General features: G+C 41.2%; 1 protein-coding gene across 1 annotated transcript in view; it reads left to right on the forward strand.

Annotated features, from left to right (window-relative positions):
* The window catches only part of tle2b (TLE family member 2, transcriptional corepressor b), a 74,926-nt gene that overhangs the window by 42,050 nt on the left and 12,741 nt on the right, over positions 1–20,135 (forward strand). The window contains 6 exon segments of the mRNA XM_054603163.1: positions 6,482–6,544; positions 8,292–8,366; positions 10,443–10,623; positions 12,229–12,245; positions 15,289–15,429; positions 16,870–16,923. Coding sequence (XP_054459138.1) covers positions 6,482–6,544; positions 8,292–8,366; positions 10,443–10,623; positions 12,229–12,245; positions 15,289–15,429; positions 16,870–16,923 — 531 coding nt within the window.

Raw genomic sequence — 20,135 nt, forward strand, 5'->3', positions numbered from 1 at the left:
AATCTTTCTTTTTTCTCTATTGGCGGTTTGGTTTATAAATGTCAGAAAATAGCAGGAAATGCTGATCCATTTCCTAAAGCCTGCTGGGATTTTGTCAAATTGCAGCCAAAACCCCCAAGATATTCAGTTTAATATCTTAAAATATAAAGAAAATCTACAAATACTCACAACTTAGAGGTTGTAACTAGATATGTTTGCAGTTTCTGTTTAAAAAAAGGACAAATGATTAATCAATGATTAAAATAGTAACCATTCATTTTCTGTTAATAAATTAATTGATTAACCAGCTAAGCTTTACAACAGTGTTTGTTACGGAAATAGTGAATGAGTGAGCAAGGAAATCATTTTGGACTCATAACTGTGGTGCATACACAGTTACACACTATTTATGTATAAAATTTCACCCACATTGAACACACATTTTAGGCATTTTTATTTAACCTGAGAGGAATATCGTGGAATAAGCCTTAATTTATGGCTCACCAATATTATAAACATGGGAAGTGTGAAGGTCAGAGCCTCAGCACTCGTCTGTCACCACAAAATCATTTTGTTTAACCTTCTTTCTCTCAAAGTAAAGTTGACGGAGCATGCATCCTGTTTTTACGCCAACATCATGCATCACTGTGGCACAAATTCACTGTGAAGCTGCCTGTTACAACAGGAGCCCTCCGCTGTTGGAGGTTAAGTGCTCCATCGCTCACTCTGTCTCCAAAACTACTTCCAAGGATTCAAACCAGCAACTGTTCCGGTAATGAGCCCGATAGAGGTGCTAGGAATAGAAACAGAGTAGGAGCTAAAAGAGATGGCAGAGATTTTTTGTTGAGAGCAATTAGAGTAAGTAGAGGAGTGGGGAAACACACACACACACACACACACACACACACACACACACACACACACACACACACACACACACACACACACACACACACACACACACACACACACACACACAGGCCCCCCTCCATAAAGCTGGCTAACTCAGCCGTAGTGGGACTCGGAGGCTGGCACAGCTGGCGGTGCCCGAGCACATTGGGCACAATCTCCCTCGTCCCGTGCCAATCTCAACCCACGCTCGTCACATTCAAAATTCGCCAAGCTTTATTGGCGAGATGAACGCGGTCACTGTTGCTTGCCATCATGCTGGGGGACCAAATACAATGCTGATCTTTCACAGGCAAAGTGTCTCCTCCGACGTTCCAGCTCCAGTTAACTTCAGTGTCGCAAGTGAAAAGTGTTCAAGGAAAAAAACAAAACACGATCTTGTTTTTCTGTTAATTCATCACTGCTTTAGAGCTTGTCTGCATTCCTGGTCCTGATTATAAGGCATTACAAATCAGCCCTCATATATTACTTTTTTACCTCTTACAAGCCTGCCAATATGCTACATTTACACAGCGCTAGATACCTTTTCATTCCAAGCATTTAAAATATCTCGGGAGCAGATTTTACTCCAATAGGACCCCCTCCGTTTAAAACAACATTTGTCTTTGTCAGAACAGTCAGTCACTATTTAAAGAAACTCCACATGCAGAACCACTGTTACACCATCAGTGTGTAGTGGCTTATTTTACGAGTGAGTGTTATTATTTTCTTTTCTACTCTATCCACCACCTCATATACCCAGCTATCAAGTCTATTTCTACTTCAGTTAGTCATTTTCTACATTTCCTCAAATGCCTTTTGACAACCTTCACAGAACAGGCAGGAACATGTTAGGTTTTGTGCTGTGGGTTAAACATGTGGGTGGAGAGAGAGCAGTACTGTAGCAGTCGGGATGGCAAAGTAAATGTACGAGAATTAATTTTTCCAGTCAAAGAACATTTTTGAATTAGGCCTCTTACGCAAAGCACAACTCTTGTCTCTGAATTGCATTCTGGTCTACTGAGCAGAGTGTTGGCGTAGAAATTGGTTCCTTGTTCTCTGATGGATTTCTTCCAGAGTGAAGGTTGACTGCAGGTGCAAAATGTTGGGTCGAGGAAGAATTTATGACTGTGACACCAAAAATGACCTTTGTGTGTTGATTATAAACTATTATATGTTTCTGCAGAAGAAAAAAAAAAATACACGAAGACAGTGAGGAAATTCAGGTCCATTTCTTTGGCACAAACTACAACCTGCAGCGACTTCCTGTATTCAAGCCATTGTTTAGTTCCCGGCAATTCAAATACATCTCTTGTGGTTTCCACAGTGTTTCAGCATCCATTAACCCTTGGGTCTGGGATAGTGTTGTCGCAATACTGAAATTTCTAACTTCAATAGAATACGTTGGAAGAAAACCGATAATTCACATTAAGGGCTTACATTTTAGATTTTTATCAAAAGATAAGTAGTTGTGTGTGTCTGTCAACTCTCTGTCGGAGAGAAGAGAGAGCGCTGGAAATGTGGAGTAATGTGGAAAATGAGTATTTAAACCGTTTCAAATATTCATTGTCGATATGCATCAATATTTGCCGGCATCACTGTCTACAGTCCAAAAATTGTAATGGTTATACACAAACTATAGTCAATTGTAGTGCTTTAGACTGTATTTATTGTAATATGAAAAGTTGTTTTTCCATATTCCTTGGATACTCTTACATTTTGCAATAATGACACGCTCGCTGTACTGTCATCCTGTTTACTAATGGCTACGTAAATGAAAATAGAAAATATTTTGTTTTCTTAAGCTAAAAAAATAGTCCCCTCGCTGTGTGCAGAGTTCAGAACTGCATCCAGTAGCGGTCTGCTATACAGAAATAGCAGACGGTAGCATGCCTTAATTGACCAATCAGAAACGAGTATTCAACTAAACCCTGTAATATGATAGTTATTTCATTTTTATTTATTTATGTGTTTTATTGATTTATTTATGTGGGATGCGTCTTCACACATTTTAGGTTGTATCATTATGCAGCAACAAGACTGATCATATAAACCTTTTTCATCCTGTCAGTGATCTGACAAGATGAATTTCTGAGCTGTGTGTGTGTGTGTGTGTGTGTGTGTGTGTGTGTGTGTGTGTGTGTGTGTGTGTGTGTGTGTGTGTGTGTGTGTGTGTGTGTGTGTGTGTGTGTGTGTGTGTGTCCCTCAGACAGGCTTAAATGTGCCGCAGCCTCTGGAACAGGCTGTCCTTGTGCAGCAGTTCATTCCTACTTCTTCCTTGTCTTCTTCATTTATTCTTCTTCTCTAAACTTACTCCCTTTTTATTCCTCCTTTTATTTCTCTGTTTTAGAGATTCATTTAGGATATTTTTGCACCTTCAAATGAAAAGCTTTTATGTTCGTCTTCCCTCACCCATATTTTATCTCTGTTTCACTTAAAGCCTCTCTTCCTCTGTCTCTCTCTGTCCTCCTGCCAGTTGGCAGCATATCTGCCCTCAGGTGTTTATTGACCAGCCCCCTCTCTTCCTTTGTATCTACCCATCCGTTCTTCCCTCCATCCGTTCATCCCTCCATCCGTTCATCCCTCCATCCGGCCACTCTTTGCCAGTACTCCCTGGTGGCTGTGCTTTGGCAGGGCTGTGGAACGAGACTGTGCTGTTTTTTTCTGACACCTGGTCCAGCTCAGACCGCTTCAGCCCAGATCACTTTAGCCCTAATGAAACCAGTAACTTCCTACTCAGTGTAATGGGCAGCCTAAAACATATGAAACATAGAAGTAGAAGCTAAGTCAACAATTTTCATTTTCTTAATGTTTTTGGGTGGTTCGTCAGTCCGGAGGGAATTTATTCAATTTTGGCACAAACATCCACTTGGGTTTAAGGATGAACTGATTAGATTTTGATGGTCAAAGGTCACTGTGACCTCACAAAACATGTTGTTGCCCATATTTAAATATAGTTTGCTTAATATGATGATTTCACACAAATCTCTAATAGGATAAGATGAAGTGATGACATTTTAGACAGATGTGAACTGCAACATGACTGCTTTGCAGAGGCATGCCTCTAGTTTTCAATTTATACGGTTTTACTTTGTGGTATTTAACATTATTCAGCAATTCAGCAATATCAAAATCATAATTGTTCACTGGGGCTCATTAATCAATTAATTAATCACTTCAGAACTTGTTTGAGTAAATTGGATTTATCTCTGGGTATTATATTAGCTGTCAAGGTCGTGCAAAGTGGCTGATTTTTTCCTCTGCTGTAACATTTAGAGCTTATTCTTACTGAAAACTGCATTGAAACCATGTTTTGCTCTGAATGCTTTTAATGCTTCCACCTTATTGAGCAAAAGCTTTCTTTGTACTGTTTGCTTCTGCTGCTCTGTTATTGATATCTATTCAGTTATGTTTATTTGTGTAGCTTTCAATCAACGTTACAGCCACCTTTTATACAGTTAACAGTAAATGGAAGCAGCTTCATGGACCGATTATGTTCTTGTATGCTCCGTCCTACGCTGTCCGATTCTGACTTATGGTCCAGGATCAGTCCTGTCGTATTGGCTTTTATTTGTCCAAAACTGAGACAGGCCATCTGAATTTATCTGTGGACTGAGAACACAACCTGTTATTCGCCAGGCAGCTTTATGGTTAAGTTGCAAAGATATAACTCAGGGGAGGACAGTTGATTCAGAATAAATAATGCAGTATCTTTAGATGAAAATAAAGTGTATAAGGCAATAACATCTAGTCAAGCAGACACATATACATAGGGCTTTAAAATAAATACATTTATAATTGAAATCAGCAGCAAACACAGCAGCAATAGGCTAAATGTTGTATAAATTAATTCTCGTCTGACTTCTTCTCTCATCTCTGTTCCTTTCTGTTGCTGTCACTCTCCTCTTTATGGTCAACACACATGGACTTCACATGCATATCTTTCCAAATGCACTGAGGAACTTAGGCACACACACACACACACACACACACACACACACACACACACACACACACACACACACACACACACACACACACACACACACACACACACACACAAATGCATGCATACGTTGACACATGTATGATGTGATAATACTCTCTGTCCTTGGAACAGAGCTGTGTGTCTAGTGATAGCCAGTTTATGAAGTCATGATGAGACTGGTTGTAACTGACAGGCTGGCTGATGTGTGTGTGTGTGTGTGTGTGTGTGTGTGTGTGTGTGTGTGTGTGTGTGTGTGTGTGTGTGTGTGTGTGTGTGTGTGTGTGTGTGTGTGTGTGTGTGTGTGTGAGAGACAGAAAGAGTGTGTGTGTGAGCCTTTGCATGATGGTGTATAGAGCCCTGTCAGTCATTGCTTTGCCCTCCATCGCCCCTTTGCTGTCTTTCTCTCTTCTTCTCCGGTATCTCCAACTGCCAGAAACACATATTAGTGGGGAGAGAGGGCTACAGAGGGAGGAAGCAAAATAGATATAGGGAGGAAAAATGATTAAAAAAAAAAGTGTTTATGTCCGTGGAAATGTTTGACAGCAAAGTAACAAAGAAAAAAGAGAAAAGAGCAACTGATGTTAGAGGAAGAAAAAGGGGCAGCTGCGAGAAAGGAGGCAGGACAAATTAAAATAGAGAGAAAAGGGAATAATATGGAAAAACAGAAAGATGAGAGAAAAACGCGACAAAGTGAGCCAGGGAGGGGGAGTAGGGGGAGGATGGGAGAAAGAGGATGAATAGGGTAATAATGGCTCAGTGTGAGAGCTGTTGTAGAAAAAGAGAGAACGGCTGAGTGAAGAAGAGAACAAAATGAGGCTGAGGGCACTCAGACAGATAGAATTAGACACACCGCAGAGGTTCGGTGTGTGTTAGTGTGTGTGTGTGTGTGTGTGTGTGTGTGTGTGTGTGTATGACACACACTAAGAGGCACACAAGGAGAGTGTGTGCTTATGTTTTTAGGTGTCCATGTGTGCAGCCAGCCGTATTCTGTGGATGGTTACTAGGTTTGCCACGAGTGTGCAAATTGTCTGTGTGCGTGTCTGTGTGCGTGCGTGCGTGCGTGCGTGTGTGTGTGTGCGTTTTATGGGCTTGTGGAAATAGACGCACCGGACAGCCGGCTGTGACAGGTGGAGAGCTTTAGAGAGACATTTTTCTGCTTATTGTGATGTGTAATGTGTGTTCGCTCATATGTTTTTGTGTGTGTGTGTGTGTGTGTGTGTGTGTGTGTGTGTGTGTGTGTGTGTGTGTGTGTGTGTGTGTGTGTGTGTGTGTGTGTGTGTGTGTGTGTGTGTGTGTGTGTGTGTGTGTGAGAAGGAAGAGGGAGGTGGAGGACGACTGAAGAGTGTGTGAGGCCGAGCTAAATGAGAGTGTGATGGTGCTAAAAGACCATAGGATGACTGGAGCTCTAATGCTGCCTCCATCCTTAGTCCTCTGTTGTTCACTCCCACATGTTTCTTCTCTCTGTCTCATGAAGAGGTTTCTAATGCAGTAAAGGCTCTAAAAGTGTTTCATATGCTGTGTACATTGTGTACTTGTTATTTTACAATATGTGACATGTTAATATATATCCTTTTCTCTTTCCTTCTGCGTCCCCCCTTTCTCTCTCTCTCTCTCTTTCCATCACAGGCGGAGATTGTCAAGCGTCTCAGTGCCATCTGCGCTCAGATCATCCCTTTCCTCTCTCAAGAGGTAAGTGTCACCAGATAAACACAAAACATGCACACACATAATCAAGAGATGATTATTCACACCCCAGGACCTATATCACATTTTCTTTGCATTAATAATAATAAATAAACCAGAATACATCAAATTGCATGCTGAGCAAAATATAAATTCAGAATTTGTCATTTTTTTTAAAAGGAATATTGATTTAATTTATATGCTCAAGTTTAATACAGTGTAAAAAAAATCAAAGAAACATTGCTGATGCATTGCAATGCTTTACACTTGTACTTCAACAAATACTTCATGTTAAAAAGTTCAATTTAAATGTGTTGATTCAACTTTATGGTTCAATTTGAGGCTATAGTTTCATATTTCATCCCAATTATCACAAGCTGCTTCAATAAAGGCCCGTGTCTACCAAAGCGTTTTTTTCCCAGCTGAAAAAGTCAGGCTCTCTTCTGAAAAACACCCAGCTGGGAGCACTTGAGAGCGTTGTGTTTTTTTCAGCTGAGATGTTGTGTTTTGTTTCTGGTTGCTATGTTACGGGATATCCGCGTAAGTACAAATGACGGCACGAGGTAGAGCAGACTGATTAATCTGGATGAAGGGACGGCTGAAGCACATAGAACGAGACGACGCTGTTCTTTTTTATATTATTAGTATTAGTTTCTCCTCCATTGTGGCACAGCACTCATACCTTACTTATATTGCAAGCATTTTTTTGCAGTTTCCTGTGTCTTTTTTGTTGTTGCTAGGCAACCACTGAACCACAAACCCTGAACTGTGTGCTACCTAACAGTCAATAGAACAACTTAAATGAATGAAACCAACTTACAGGCAATCAAGTACGGCACTAATTTGCCTCTAGGCCTGCTGCTTTGTGTTCAGATGATGGTAACTACGGTTGGTAAAGTCAGAATTCAACTCAAAGAGAAAAAACGCTAAGGACGTTGGGCCCTTTTTTTGCAATTTAGTTGTATTGTTGCTCTGACGGTGTGTGCGCTGGTTGTATGCTTGAGAGTGTGTATACTTGACTGCAAACCTCCAGACACACTTCTTTTTGTCTGAGAGTGTGAGTATGCACTGCTGCCAGGAGACATGAAGGTCACAGCGCTGTCAGTTCTTTCAATATTGATACTGTGTGTGTGTGTGTGTGTGTGTGTGTGTGTGTGTGTGTGTGTGTGTGTGTGTGTGTGTGTGTGTGTGTGTGTGTGTGTGTGTGTGTGTGTGTGTGTGTGTGTGTGTGTGTGTGTGTGTGTGTGTTGTGTGTATGAGAGCCCTGTTGCACACATGCATATTTGCTTTTGTGTGACTGATTACATTGGTATTTTGTGTAAACAGAACTGAGATTTGAGTTAGTGTAGCTACGAGCGTGTGTGTGTGTGTGTGTGTGTGTGTGTGTGTGTGTGTGTGTGTGTGTGTGTGTGTGTGTGTGTGTGTGTGTGTGTGTGTGTGTGTGTGTGTGTGTGTGTGTGTGTGTGTGTTTACTCTATCTATTAATGTGTGTGTGACTTTCCTGTCAGTGTTTGCGTTTTGTGAATGCATGGTTGCCCAATCCAGACATTTCTATTTCCACACCCTGTACAAACAGATTTAGTTTGTCCTAACACCTGTGTGATATCTGACTGTACATGCAATATACATTATATTGAGCTTACACAATCTACTGTAACATACACCACAGATAATAATGCAGTGCAATCCTTACTTTCTTTCTGTGACATTGAATGTATATGTGTGTGTTTATTTTTCTTGTTTGTGTGTGTAGCACCAGCAACAGGTGGTCCAAGCAGTGGAGAGGGCCAAGCAGGTCACTATGGCTGAACTCAACGCCATAATCGGGGTGAGTCACCTCCATTCATCTTGATAACACAAACACACATCTAGAGTAGACAAACACACATGCACACATTAACTAAGGACCAATCTGACGATGATGAGAGTCAGATGATTACATTTTTTTCCACTGGTCTATATGTCGAAATTTAAAATCAAATAGGTGAGCTATTAACGTAAACATCACTCAAGATTTTTTACATTTAAAGTTTGTCTTTTGTTAAAATTATACCTAATTACTAATGTATGTTGGGGAGCTTTGATAGAATGCTATGAAATAATGCAACTAATGGACAATTTCAAAGTTTTCTTTTTTTTTTAACAAAAATCTGAATTGAAGGATTATTTTTTTTTTATGCATCTGTGTTAAAGTATTCTATATCCCTCTTATAGAATCAGATGTTAATTGGCATTATTTCTGTTGTGTAAAGCCTGATGAATAGATTGTGGCAGAGGCAAATTAGATGTTGTATCCTGCACCGTTACAAATGTCATATTAAGATGTAATGAATCACCGCTCACAATAGAGTAGCTGTGGAGCAGCATTTTTTTAAAGCTTCCAGTTTATATTTTAGCGTAGAGAAAATGTATTTACAATTTGGAGTAACACTGGTAAACATGGTAGCTCTCGCTCTGTCTCTTAAGTGGGCGCCCTCTTCTAAAACATATTTAAAAAGAGAAAGAAACCAGTGATTGTTATCAGATCAGTCGGCTCTTATTGTCAGAGCACTAAACACATTACTGTCTACTTACTGTACAACAACAGTACGTCTACACTGCTTTAATTACAACTCAGTATTCAGTTTTATTTCTGTTAGATACTCTTTTTGAACAACAGTCATTTTATATTTATATGAAGCTAACATAGAACATGACACACAAAATAGATACCATAACTACACTGATATCATTTGACACACTCAAAATATACACCTACACTTGCATTTGATGCCCACGATCACCTGACCAAGACCTACACGTGCTCTCCTGCACATATACGTCCTAACACGTACACGCACGGACGGACGGCGATGCTCCTGAGTGCCCTCGTAGAGAGGGGCTTTCCAGAGCTTGTCAGAGCACTGATCACATTACTGTCTACTTAAAGCCTTTTGTTCCTCCCAGCACTACAAACACCGCTGTCTCTGAGGTGTGTATGTGTGTCTTAACACAGCAGCTTCACAAAACAACACACATAAAAACATCATAATGCTCCCCTCAGGATAATAGCCTCTCTGTATCTGTAGCTGCTCCTCTGCTCCTTGTCCTTGCTCTATCCTCCACATTTTCTTTTTTGTCTCTCTGTTCATTTTCTCTCTGGATTTTCCATCATCTGTCCTTTTGTAATCTTCTATCATTCTCTTCCTCCTACTTTGGCCCTGTCCTAATTCCTCCTCTCTCATTGTTTTTGGCAATGTCTTATCTTTTGCTCCCTTCGCTGCACACTTTACCTCCCTCTTCCTCTGCTCATTTACCCTCTCTCCCTATCGTCTCCCCTGTTCATCTAATTCTCCTTCTCTTTTCACTTCCTCCCCCATCATTTACTCCCTGACTCAAACATTTTCCTTCCTCTCTTTTACCCACTCTGGGTTTTTCCCTGGCCTCTTTCTCAATCCTCCTCCTCCTGCCTGTCCTTCATAATATATCCCATCCATTCCCTCCCTCTTTCCCCCGTCTCTCCTTCTTTCTTTCACTCTCCATCTCCTCTTCCTTTTACGTTCTCTGTGTATCCTGACCATTTAATTTCCTTCTCCACATCTTTCCTTTTTCTCTTTCTGGTCCTTGGTGTCCATCGTTCTCACCTTTTAATCCACTAATCTCTTTAACATCCTATCTTCCCTCATCTTATTTTCCTCTCTCACTGTTGAGCTCTCCGTGTGGATTTAATTTCATTCTCCGGCTCTCTTTCTCTTATCTCTCTCACCTCCCCTTCTCCAAGAAAACCCCCCACTTCCCCTTTACTTTTACGTCTCCTTTGTTCTTTGCACTTTCTGTCTTCTTTACCTTGATTTTTTTTCTAACCACCAACCCTCTTTGTATGACACCTTCCCCTCCCCGCTCCCTCCTTTCCCTGTGGCCGCAGCAGCAGCAGCTCCAGCACCTGTCTCACCACGCCCCCGGCATCCCTCTGACTCCACACCCATCAGGCCTGTCCCTGGGGGCGGGGGGCTCGGGGCTTCTTGCGCTGACCGGAGCCCTGGGGGTCTCGGCCCACCTCGCCTCCAAAGATGAGCGCAACCATCTCGATCCTGACCATCTCAGAGGTAAAGAACAGTAGACTTAAATGTTCCGGCACATCTACACAAGCTAGCCCACTAATTACGGTAGATAAAATAATAATAATATTAATACAAAAATTGCAAACTGTTTGTCTGAAAACATACAGGATGATGTTTCTGAGCTTGTTAATGAGATTCAGTGGCAGCCTGCTTTTCTGCATGAGCAACCAAAGTTCATAGAAAGTTTACTCTTTTTCATAATCGAGAAAAACTACTGTAATTACAGCATGATTTTACCTGGAGAGTTTAAATAAACACTCACACATCCTCTCAAGAAAAAGCTTTAAGTGCTGTTGATGTCCTTTTTTTGGCACTGTGCAACAGAAAGTACCACATCAGCTCCAGCCATCTTGGCTGTTTTCAAAAATGCCTCAACGGCGCACCTATTTATAGTTATTGTCTTAAACACGGCCAAAGGGTTGTGATCGGCCCGTCACATCTCAAGTTGTTGGAAATCTGTCCAAAGCAAATAAAAAACATGAGCTTGCAGATTTGTCTGGTTCTCTGCTAAGATGTTTAGGCCCTTTTGGCCCTAAAGTACATTAAAGTTGCAAAGCAGCAAATCTGTGTACTTGCTGCTGTTTTATGTCAGGGTGCACAAAAGGCCCCATCATTGAAAATCAATTACACTATTGAACATGTTGAGAAGATGTTTAGCGAGTTCAATACGAGGGAGGTAACAGAGTATCAGACTCTGGGAAATCATCCAGAAAAAAACAGTTTTCTTCAAAAAAAGTTTGTATTTCTGCTTTTACATGCGACCATTGTGTGTGTGTGTCAATTGAATTCATAACTTACTGGAATTGGCACAAAGCAACAGTGAGAGACAGTTTGGCAACAGCAATTTATCATTTTAGGCCTCAATGTAAAGCAATCCTATACTTTGTTTGTGACTGGCAGCTTTTGTGTAATTTGTGCAGCAAGTCACCTTTTGGACTGAACTTGAACTTCCTTGGTTAGATTGCTGTCATCATACGGACAGACATATTCACGGCACTTGCGTGTGAATGCAAGAGAAAGCCTTTCTCCCAATGAACTTTCCTTCACCCCCATAGAATATCTTATCTCTGCGCTCTGTTTCAGGCATCAAGCCAAGAGAGACTTTCTCATGAATAAACTGAGAGCTAGAAAGAGAGAGAAAAAAAGAGGAGTGACTAAGAGCAAAAAGGGAGAGAGATAGAGAGAGATCAATGTGTTCATATTGGCGTGCTAAGCATCTGTGTGAGAGCTTATGCACGTCTGCAGCTGTGTGTGTTTCTGTTCTGGCATACGAGAGGAAGAATGAGTTAAAAGATAGTGAGCGTTGAAAGAGGCAGCATGGGAAAACGGCGAGCTTTGTCAGGTTGGAGAACAGAGGGAGGGATAGATAGAGAGGAGACATCAGGAGGAATCAGAGCGCAACAGCGTATCTGTATCTTTATTAAAGGAGCAGTCGTAGTTCAGGCTAACCTTGGCTGACTGGGGGACATTTGTTGTTGTTGTTATTATCAGGACTAACGTCAAACTTTCTCTCCTTTCCTCTTTACTCCTCTTTCCCACTCTTTTTCTCTCCTCTGTTCTCTTTTCTTATCTTTCTCCGTCCCGTCCCAGAGGGAGCACCCAGCAGGGTGAGTAGACGTGTGTGTGTGTACAGTAAATGTCGTCTACACCCACATTTCAGTGTTTGTGTGTGTGTGTTTTTATGTGTGTGTGTGTGTGTGCGTGCGTGTGACAGTGACAAACTAAGGGGAAATGGAGACGCGCTGTAAAGTGGCCTCTAAAAAAAGGCTGTGTACTGCTGGAGCTCAGCCAGGAGTAGCCCAGCTCCACACCAGCACAATGCTGCTCAGCGCTATCAACCTTGAGCTCCTCAAGGTTCTCTACATCACACTAACGGCTGAGCTCACAGCATTTCGCCCGTTATCTGGAAGGGAGTACAAATTGAGTGAATGGATGAACAAGCAACTGTTTGTTTATCAGCACCACAAATGTTCTGCTAATCTACAGGACTAACGGAACAAGTGAAAGGATTAACACCAAGTTAATGGCAAGCGCTGCCCAAAACAAAGCAGTTGGTGTCTGTGGAAACGAGCAGCTCTTGCTTAACAATGTTTACTTGAGTGTGCGACGCATCCAGTAGATAAAATGCCAACGTCAGGAGGCCCCTTAATGTCTGATGTAAAAAAAAAAACACCAAATATCACATTACTGAGATCCATTTGAAAAGAAGTTTCCCAACAGAACTTGCTCTGTTGTATTGTTAGTAAATATATGGTGTAGAATTTTGCAACTGACAGCTCTTCAAGAGAGACGGGGACCAGAGTAGATGTTATCAGAGTCTACTTCCTAATGAAACCTGATTTTGTGCTTTAGAAGGTACAGTAAACAGAGAAGCAGATGGTATCACAGTTTTGTAGTCTTTCTTCTAACAAGTTTGCAAGTTGCTTTCATAGTACATTTTAAATGTAATGTGGCTTTTTTTGGAGGCAAGAACACACGCAAGTTCTTTTTGCTAAACATATACAGACAGTTCTGTTAAATGTTGACATTCAACAGTTTGTAAATTAAGTGTGGAGGTGAGATTTTACTAGGGAGGTTCCGATATCTTGCCGATACTGACTCAAATAGCTTGATCAGGTTTCGGTGGCAATGTGGCTGATCAAATCTACATGATGTATACATTATATACTGCAATTTTAATTCCTGCTTAAATTTGGACCAGATTTGCATTAAAAAAGTTTTACACTTGAATTCTAAAAAACAATTTAATACATTTATATCTATTTATCAGTTCAATTTTGTTTCCCAAAGTTAAGAAAGCAGGGTTAAAGTCACGCCTGATGTTTACTTACACATGGAAAATGATAACAGTCACCTCCACACAGAGAGGGATACAGCTTATTAATCAGATTAATACTTGGTATGAGTCATCCCCAAATTCCAGTTATCGTATTGGGATCGGGATTAAAAACAGGCTGAATGGTGCATCCCTAGATGTGACCGTATTGTGACTCAGGTCAACATAATTGACGGGGTAACAGAAAAAAAAAATTCCACCTATAGAAAAAAATTGTAAATGCAATGAAGCATTAAAGTGTTCATCTTGCTTCTCAGGTTTTGCACATATTTTATTTCACTGTAGTTAAAGGTCCTTGTTAATCGCCTGAAAAATTAATGCAGTGCAAATGGGCTGATTGAAATTCAGTGGATGTCTATGGCTGGTCCTATTCTCTCTGGCTGCAGATTGCTTTGCTTAATGGAAACCGTGTGAACACTCGCTTACTGTACTGGCTGCAATGGACAGCTGGCCTTCATCAGTGTAACTGTTGATAACACACAGAGAGGGGCGGGGGAGAGGGTTGGAGGGAGATGGAGAGTGAAATTGGAAAAGAAAAAAAAGAGAGCGATAGACTAAAGAGGAAGAAAAAATACCAGGGAAAATGAGGAGGTAAAGGTTGTAAAAAAATAAATAAAATAGCAGCAAGCTTTGTTCTGGCTTTTATTGGGAAATGAAAATGATTTAAGAGCGCTCCTGACTTAACTTTCCCTCTCTCACTCTCGATCCGCAATGAAGCCCTTAGCATAATTTAATTGCTGAACACAATACTGATTGTTAAGCACCATGAAAATATTTTTCATATGACTCTTAGCCAAGCGTTACGGCGTTTGGAAAAGGAAAGGAGGTCGGGGGAGGGAGGAAAAGTCATGGGAGAGATGCATATCAGTTGGCATTTGTCAGAGAGCCCTGCTCCAGCAAAACATGTTGGAATTTTAAATGGAGGGGGGAAAAAAGGGACAGCGAGAGGAAGTCAGGGGAAGAGGGAAGAAGAAGGCGGAGGAGGAGAAAAGAAGAAAGAAGAGAGGGAAGTTTGTTGAGCCGCACTGAGGTCCATTGTGTGGTTTCTCCTCTCCTCTCTTGTCCGGCGCTCCTTCCTGTCGGCCCCTGTGGGCTCCTTCCTGTGTGACTCATTGGTGTGTGTTAAACCCCTCACTGTTCTTGTCCTCCCCACAGGGGGACGGTGGAATGACAAGTGGCCCTCATTGAACCTCTGGCCCCCTGCCCCTACGCAAAAACAACACAATGCTTTGATCGGCCTTTTTCTCAGTGCCGAGCACCAGCACAGGCTGTATTGTAAATATGCCTTCACAGCTTTATTGCCCAATAATGAGAGTCATATTTTACATGAGGACGGCTGTGTCGAGGGGAGAGCACTAATTAGCTTTATACGCTGTCTCGTGTGCTTCTATGGCTACGTCTTAACCTGTGCTTACGTCTGCTTTTTACTGCTGTGTGTGTGTGTGTGTGTGTGTGTGTGTGTGTGTGTGTGTGTGTGTGTGTGTGTGTGTGTGTGTGTGTGTGTGTGTGTGTGTGTGTGTGTGTGTGTGTGTGTGTGTGTGTGTGTTTGTCTGCTTTTATGGGTCTTTCTTTCGTGTTACTGCTCAGTGTGCTTTTCCTTCTGTACTTGAGATTATGTCCACAGAGTGATTGTGTGTGCATCTTTTCTTAACATCATGACCTGTACTTTTGTGGATGTGGGTGTGTTTTATGTTTTTGTAAGATGCTACCTTTTTTAACGATCTGCTTTTACTTTCCTGTGTCAGATGTCTGAGTATGGGTGGGAGTATGGGTGTGTGTTCATTCTCATGTTTTTTGTTCTTGTCTTTCTTCAGAGTAAGTCAGTGTCATCAACAGACAGTCTGCCCGCTGAGGAGCGCCAGGGCCCGTCAGGAGGCTACTCCTCCTCGCAGGGAGGAGCAGAGGCAAAGAGGAGGCGCTGTGATGACAAAGACCCTCTTCCACCACACTCCTATGTATGTGTTTGCTTGTGTACTTGAGATAAATTGAGCTTTAGAGGATGATCAATTCACAGAGCAGTTGCAGCAGCACACAAAGAATGCTAAATAAAAATAGAAATTACATGTAAATAAACCTTTAACTTGTAAATATGCAGAAAAATGAATCTTATTAAATGATATAAGTGTGATATGATGTGCTTGTATGAATAGTTATTATAAAGAAGTTTAAAGAAAGTAACATTCAGACCAAAGAAGTTACAAAGTGCATGTGCATCTGTGTTTTTCTGTGTGTAGTATGTGTGAGTGTGTGCGTAAGACATCGCCTATGGTCTCTGATAGGCCACACAGGGGTCTGGGGGGCCCCACGGCCAATTAGAGTCGTGTTTGGTTCGGATGGGCCAGGTGGGGAGGAGCAGGAAGCCACAGGCGATGTGATGCCAGAAAGGAGACGGCCAGGGCAGATAGCTGTAATGAATTAGGTGGATGTGTGTTTGCAGTCTGGAGGATTGATTGACACTGGGAGTCTGTCTGTGCAAAAAGGGCCTCCAGCTAAATCAGTTTGGTATCAACAACAACAACAGTCCAAATCTTCCCATTAGTTCGGAGCGAGAACGAGCGCGGATAGTTTCCACTTTCTGAATGTTTTTTCCTCTTTTTCTGTCTGTCGATCCACATTACAACACTGTTTGACTTTTTTGCTCTTCTATATCCCCGTCTGTTTATCACCATCCCTCAATTTCTCTACTTTTCCTTCTCACTCTGTCTTCTTCCTGTTTTCTCTTCACTTTTATTCCATCGTGTTTTTGAATTCCCTCCTCCTTTCTTCTTTTACTTTTTGTCCCTTTCCTCTTTCCATCCCTCTCTCACTCTCTGTTTCTGTGTATTTGGTTTTAGGAATAGACTGTATACGTAGCCCTGTTTTGGCTCCGTATAATTAGGTACTGATGTCACTCCATGCTGATGTCAATAGGAATATCAGGCCATGATCACATCAAAGTGCTGTTACCATGGTGACTAAGTGCCATCGTTCTCACCCCAGAAAGAGGGCGATATGGTAGAGAGAGATGGCTAGACGAGAAGAGAAAATGTGTGTGTGTGTGTGTGTGTGTGTGTGTGTGTGTTTGTTTGTGAATGATAGAGATCGGAGTAGTGTTCGTATGATGGAGGTGTTTTGGTGAGAATATAGGCTGTATATGGTATCCAGTATCTCTGTGTTAAATGTTGCATGGAGGACAGAAACCAGAAGGAAACAAAGAGCAGCCAGGGATACTGATATATCTATCTGTGTGTGCAGTTGTGTGTGTTTTTTGTTCGTTGCCGTCTTTATTATTAAAGTTCTCAATGTACTATATATATTCTATATGACTGTGTAGCAGACTGGTTCAGTAAAAATATGTCTTATCTTCATGGATTAAAAAATAAGTTCACTCTTCTAATGTCTTCCTTGCTCCTCAGGACAGTGATGGAGACAAGAGTGAAGACAATCTTGTAGTGGACGTCTCCAATGAAGTAAGTTGCCCATCTGTATTTAAATTATTTTTGACATCCTCATACTTAATCAAGTGGCTATAACCTATATTTTTATATTAACAACAGACTTCTTCCCCTTAGATCTATAGAGCATTTTAGCAACTTTTAGCTCATTGTTTTCTCTTTTATAGCCCACAATTGTGTTCACTCACACCTCTCTCACAACCTTGTTTTCAGCTGCAGCAGGCAGACGTATTTAGTGAACAAATTCTGATGAACCAATTGTAAACAACCTCCTCAGCATCACACGGCAGACAGAGTTTGTACCTAGCTGGTGAACATAGTGTAGCATTTGGCAGCTAGAGGAGCTAAAGATATTTCCCAAATAGACCAAAAAAAGAGTTAAAAGGAGAGAAAATATTAGACGTGTTTACAGGGGGGGGCAGAAACTCTCAACTCCAAATGAATGTTAATGTTGCTTAGTGTCTGCTGGATTTGTAAATACTTTTGCTTACAACTTTGCCTTGTCAAAAAAAAAAAAGTGAGCCTTCATCTCACAGAGGCTCTCTGTAGGATAAAGCCCACACATGCTAACTCATGAATCCAACGTTGGGAGGACCGGTGTTGCTCATAAGAGCTATAGATGTACTTGGCACTGCTTTGAACCAACCTCCGTCCTTTGCATAACCCCGTCTGTCTAGCTGTCGATAGTTCAGTTTAACACACAGAGAAGTCATTCATCTCACAGAAAGACATTTCACCATCACAGAGTAGTTAATTGTTTCTTCTGACCTCTTTAGAAATGTTCCACCTTCACTACGAATGTTTTTTCACAGTTTTTCTTCTTCACTATAGAAAATATTTAACTCAACCACAGAGGTCAGACTTAACTCTCCCACATACTTCTTCAGAGCTATGTCCTTGTGTAAAAACTGTATATCAACTTTGCAGAAAAGAAAATATTTTTTTTCTACAAAGCCACAAGTTACAAGCAGCCTTTATCCTACAGAAGCCTTCTGATACTGAGTTACAGATATGAATAACACATGAATCCAACGTTGGGAGGACAAGTGTGGCTCTGAGGATTTACTATAGATGAACTTGGCTTGCCCACATAACCCTGTCTGTCTGTCTGTCTGTCTGTCTGTCTGTCTGTCTGTCTGTCTGTCTGTCTGTCTGTCTGTCTGTCTGTCTGTCTGTCTGTCTGTCTGTCCATAGTTGCATTTAAACCACAGAACTGGGTGTGTGCATGCAAGTGAGGTCATTGTTTAATTTTAGGGTCCTTATTGTCTTTTCGATGAGATTTGCCTTTTTTTGTCTTTATTTTGTTTTTGTTTGTGCCTTATTTAGTTTGAGGCTACATTTGAGTATTTTGACAGTCTTTGACAAGAAAAATGTTTCCTGAGTCACTTTTTTCACATGGCTGTGTTTAGGGAAAGCCCAGAGAACACATAATTGGGTAACTGCCTGAGGAATAAGCATAGTCGCACTATACTAAATTGCTTAAAAGAATAGTTCACACACAGAATGGCCATTTGTTAAAAATAAAAAGTATTTCAAGTAGATTAATAGTTGGTTTCCAAATCCAAAGATATTGAATTTCACGAAGAAAGAGAAAAGCAGAACATTATTCACATATTAGAAGCTGGATTTTATATAAGCGTCATTTTCTGATTAATAACAAATCAAGTTATTGTTTCAGCTCTACACACACACAGGAACACACACACACACACACACACACACACACACACACACACACACACACACACACACACACACACAAACATTGTATTTTGTGCTTGATTTTTTTTTGCTAGTTTGCTTGTTTTAATGCCATCATCTAAAATAACCTAGGTTTGTGAGTGCATTTCTGCATTGTGTGTGTGTGTGTGTGTGTGTGTGTGTGTGTGTGTGTGTGTGTGTGTGTGTGTGTGTGTGTGTTTGTGAATTGTGAAACGAGTCAGCAGGTATGTAGCTAGTTCAGCATTCTGCTGCAGTTGCCTTGTAAATAGGAAGAGCTCCTATGTAAGCTCATTATCAGCCACCGCTGTTTGTGTTCTCTTCTTTTGAACTGTGTCTGCACTCAGTCTGTGTCCACACAAACACACACACACACACACACAACACACACACACACACACACACACACACACACACACACACACACACACACACACACACACACACACACACACACACACACAAACATTCACAAATACTAGCTATCTCTTCTCATCTACCTCTTCTGTTTATTTCTGTTCTCTTTCCAACCTCTTGAAGTCTCTGTTCTCCGTCTCTACACTGTCTCTTTTCTTTTCACCCCTTCTTTCCCACTCCCCCACTTTTCTCTCCTCCCTTCTCTCATTAGATAACTGCAGTCTGGTATATTTAAAATATGCAAAGCCGTTTATGCCCCTGGAATATTTTAGTTCTTTAAATACTTCACGCAGTGTACCAAAAATATGTTTTATATAAGCCCTCTGTATTTTGATATTGCACACAAAAGCAGAACCAGTCTCTTGTGTGATTTGGAAACTGGTACAAAGGCAGAAGAAAAAAATGTGACAAATGTGTGTAATAGCAGAAAAAGGGAGACAAATAATTTTTTTTGTGTGTGTGTGCGCGTGTGTGTGTTTTAGAGAGTATGTCCATGTTTGTATTTGAACAAACGTCCAAGCCTGTGCATATGTGTGTACATTTCCGTGCGCCATGAAAACGTCTGTGTGTGTGGATGGGTTAGTAGATGATCTTGTGTTTGTGTGCGTGCATGTGTGTGTGTGTGTTTGCGTGCATGTGTGTGTGTGTGTGTGTGTGTGTGTGTATGTATAAGCACTAAAATGTCGTGCTGATCACTGTGACCCAGTGAGAAGTGCTTACTCCAGCACTCTGTTCTGAGGGGGCAGCACTGGCTCAACAGCGACTACAGTGATGAAAGCAGCTGTAACAGCAACATTATCTCCAGGTCCACACACTACTGTACCAGCCACAGTGACAATTTCTTGTGTTATACGTAATGTTCCCTGAGCTCTGAGTCCATTTACAAATCACAGTACAGCCTGTGACACCATATGTTGTGTTGTAACCATTACAGAAGGATCGGCATCATTTTACTTTAAGTAGGCGTATTTTTAAACTCTGTAACCAACTGCTGTGACATAACAAACCCCTAGGTCTGCTTTAACAGATGCTGCCCCACAGAGGAGATGTGTTAACAAAAATATTCTAAAGAGAAAGATAATAAATGGGTG

The sequence above is a fragment of the Anoplopoma fimbria genome, chromosome 8, assembly GCF_027596085.1.
Source record: "Anoplopoma fimbria isolate UVic2021 breed Golden Eagle Sablefish chromosome 8, Afim_UVic_2022, whole genome shotgun sequence".
NCBI classification, from domain to species: Eukaryota; Metazoa; Chordata; class Actinopteri; order Perciformes; family Anoplopomatidae; genus Anoplopoma; species Anoplopoma fimbria.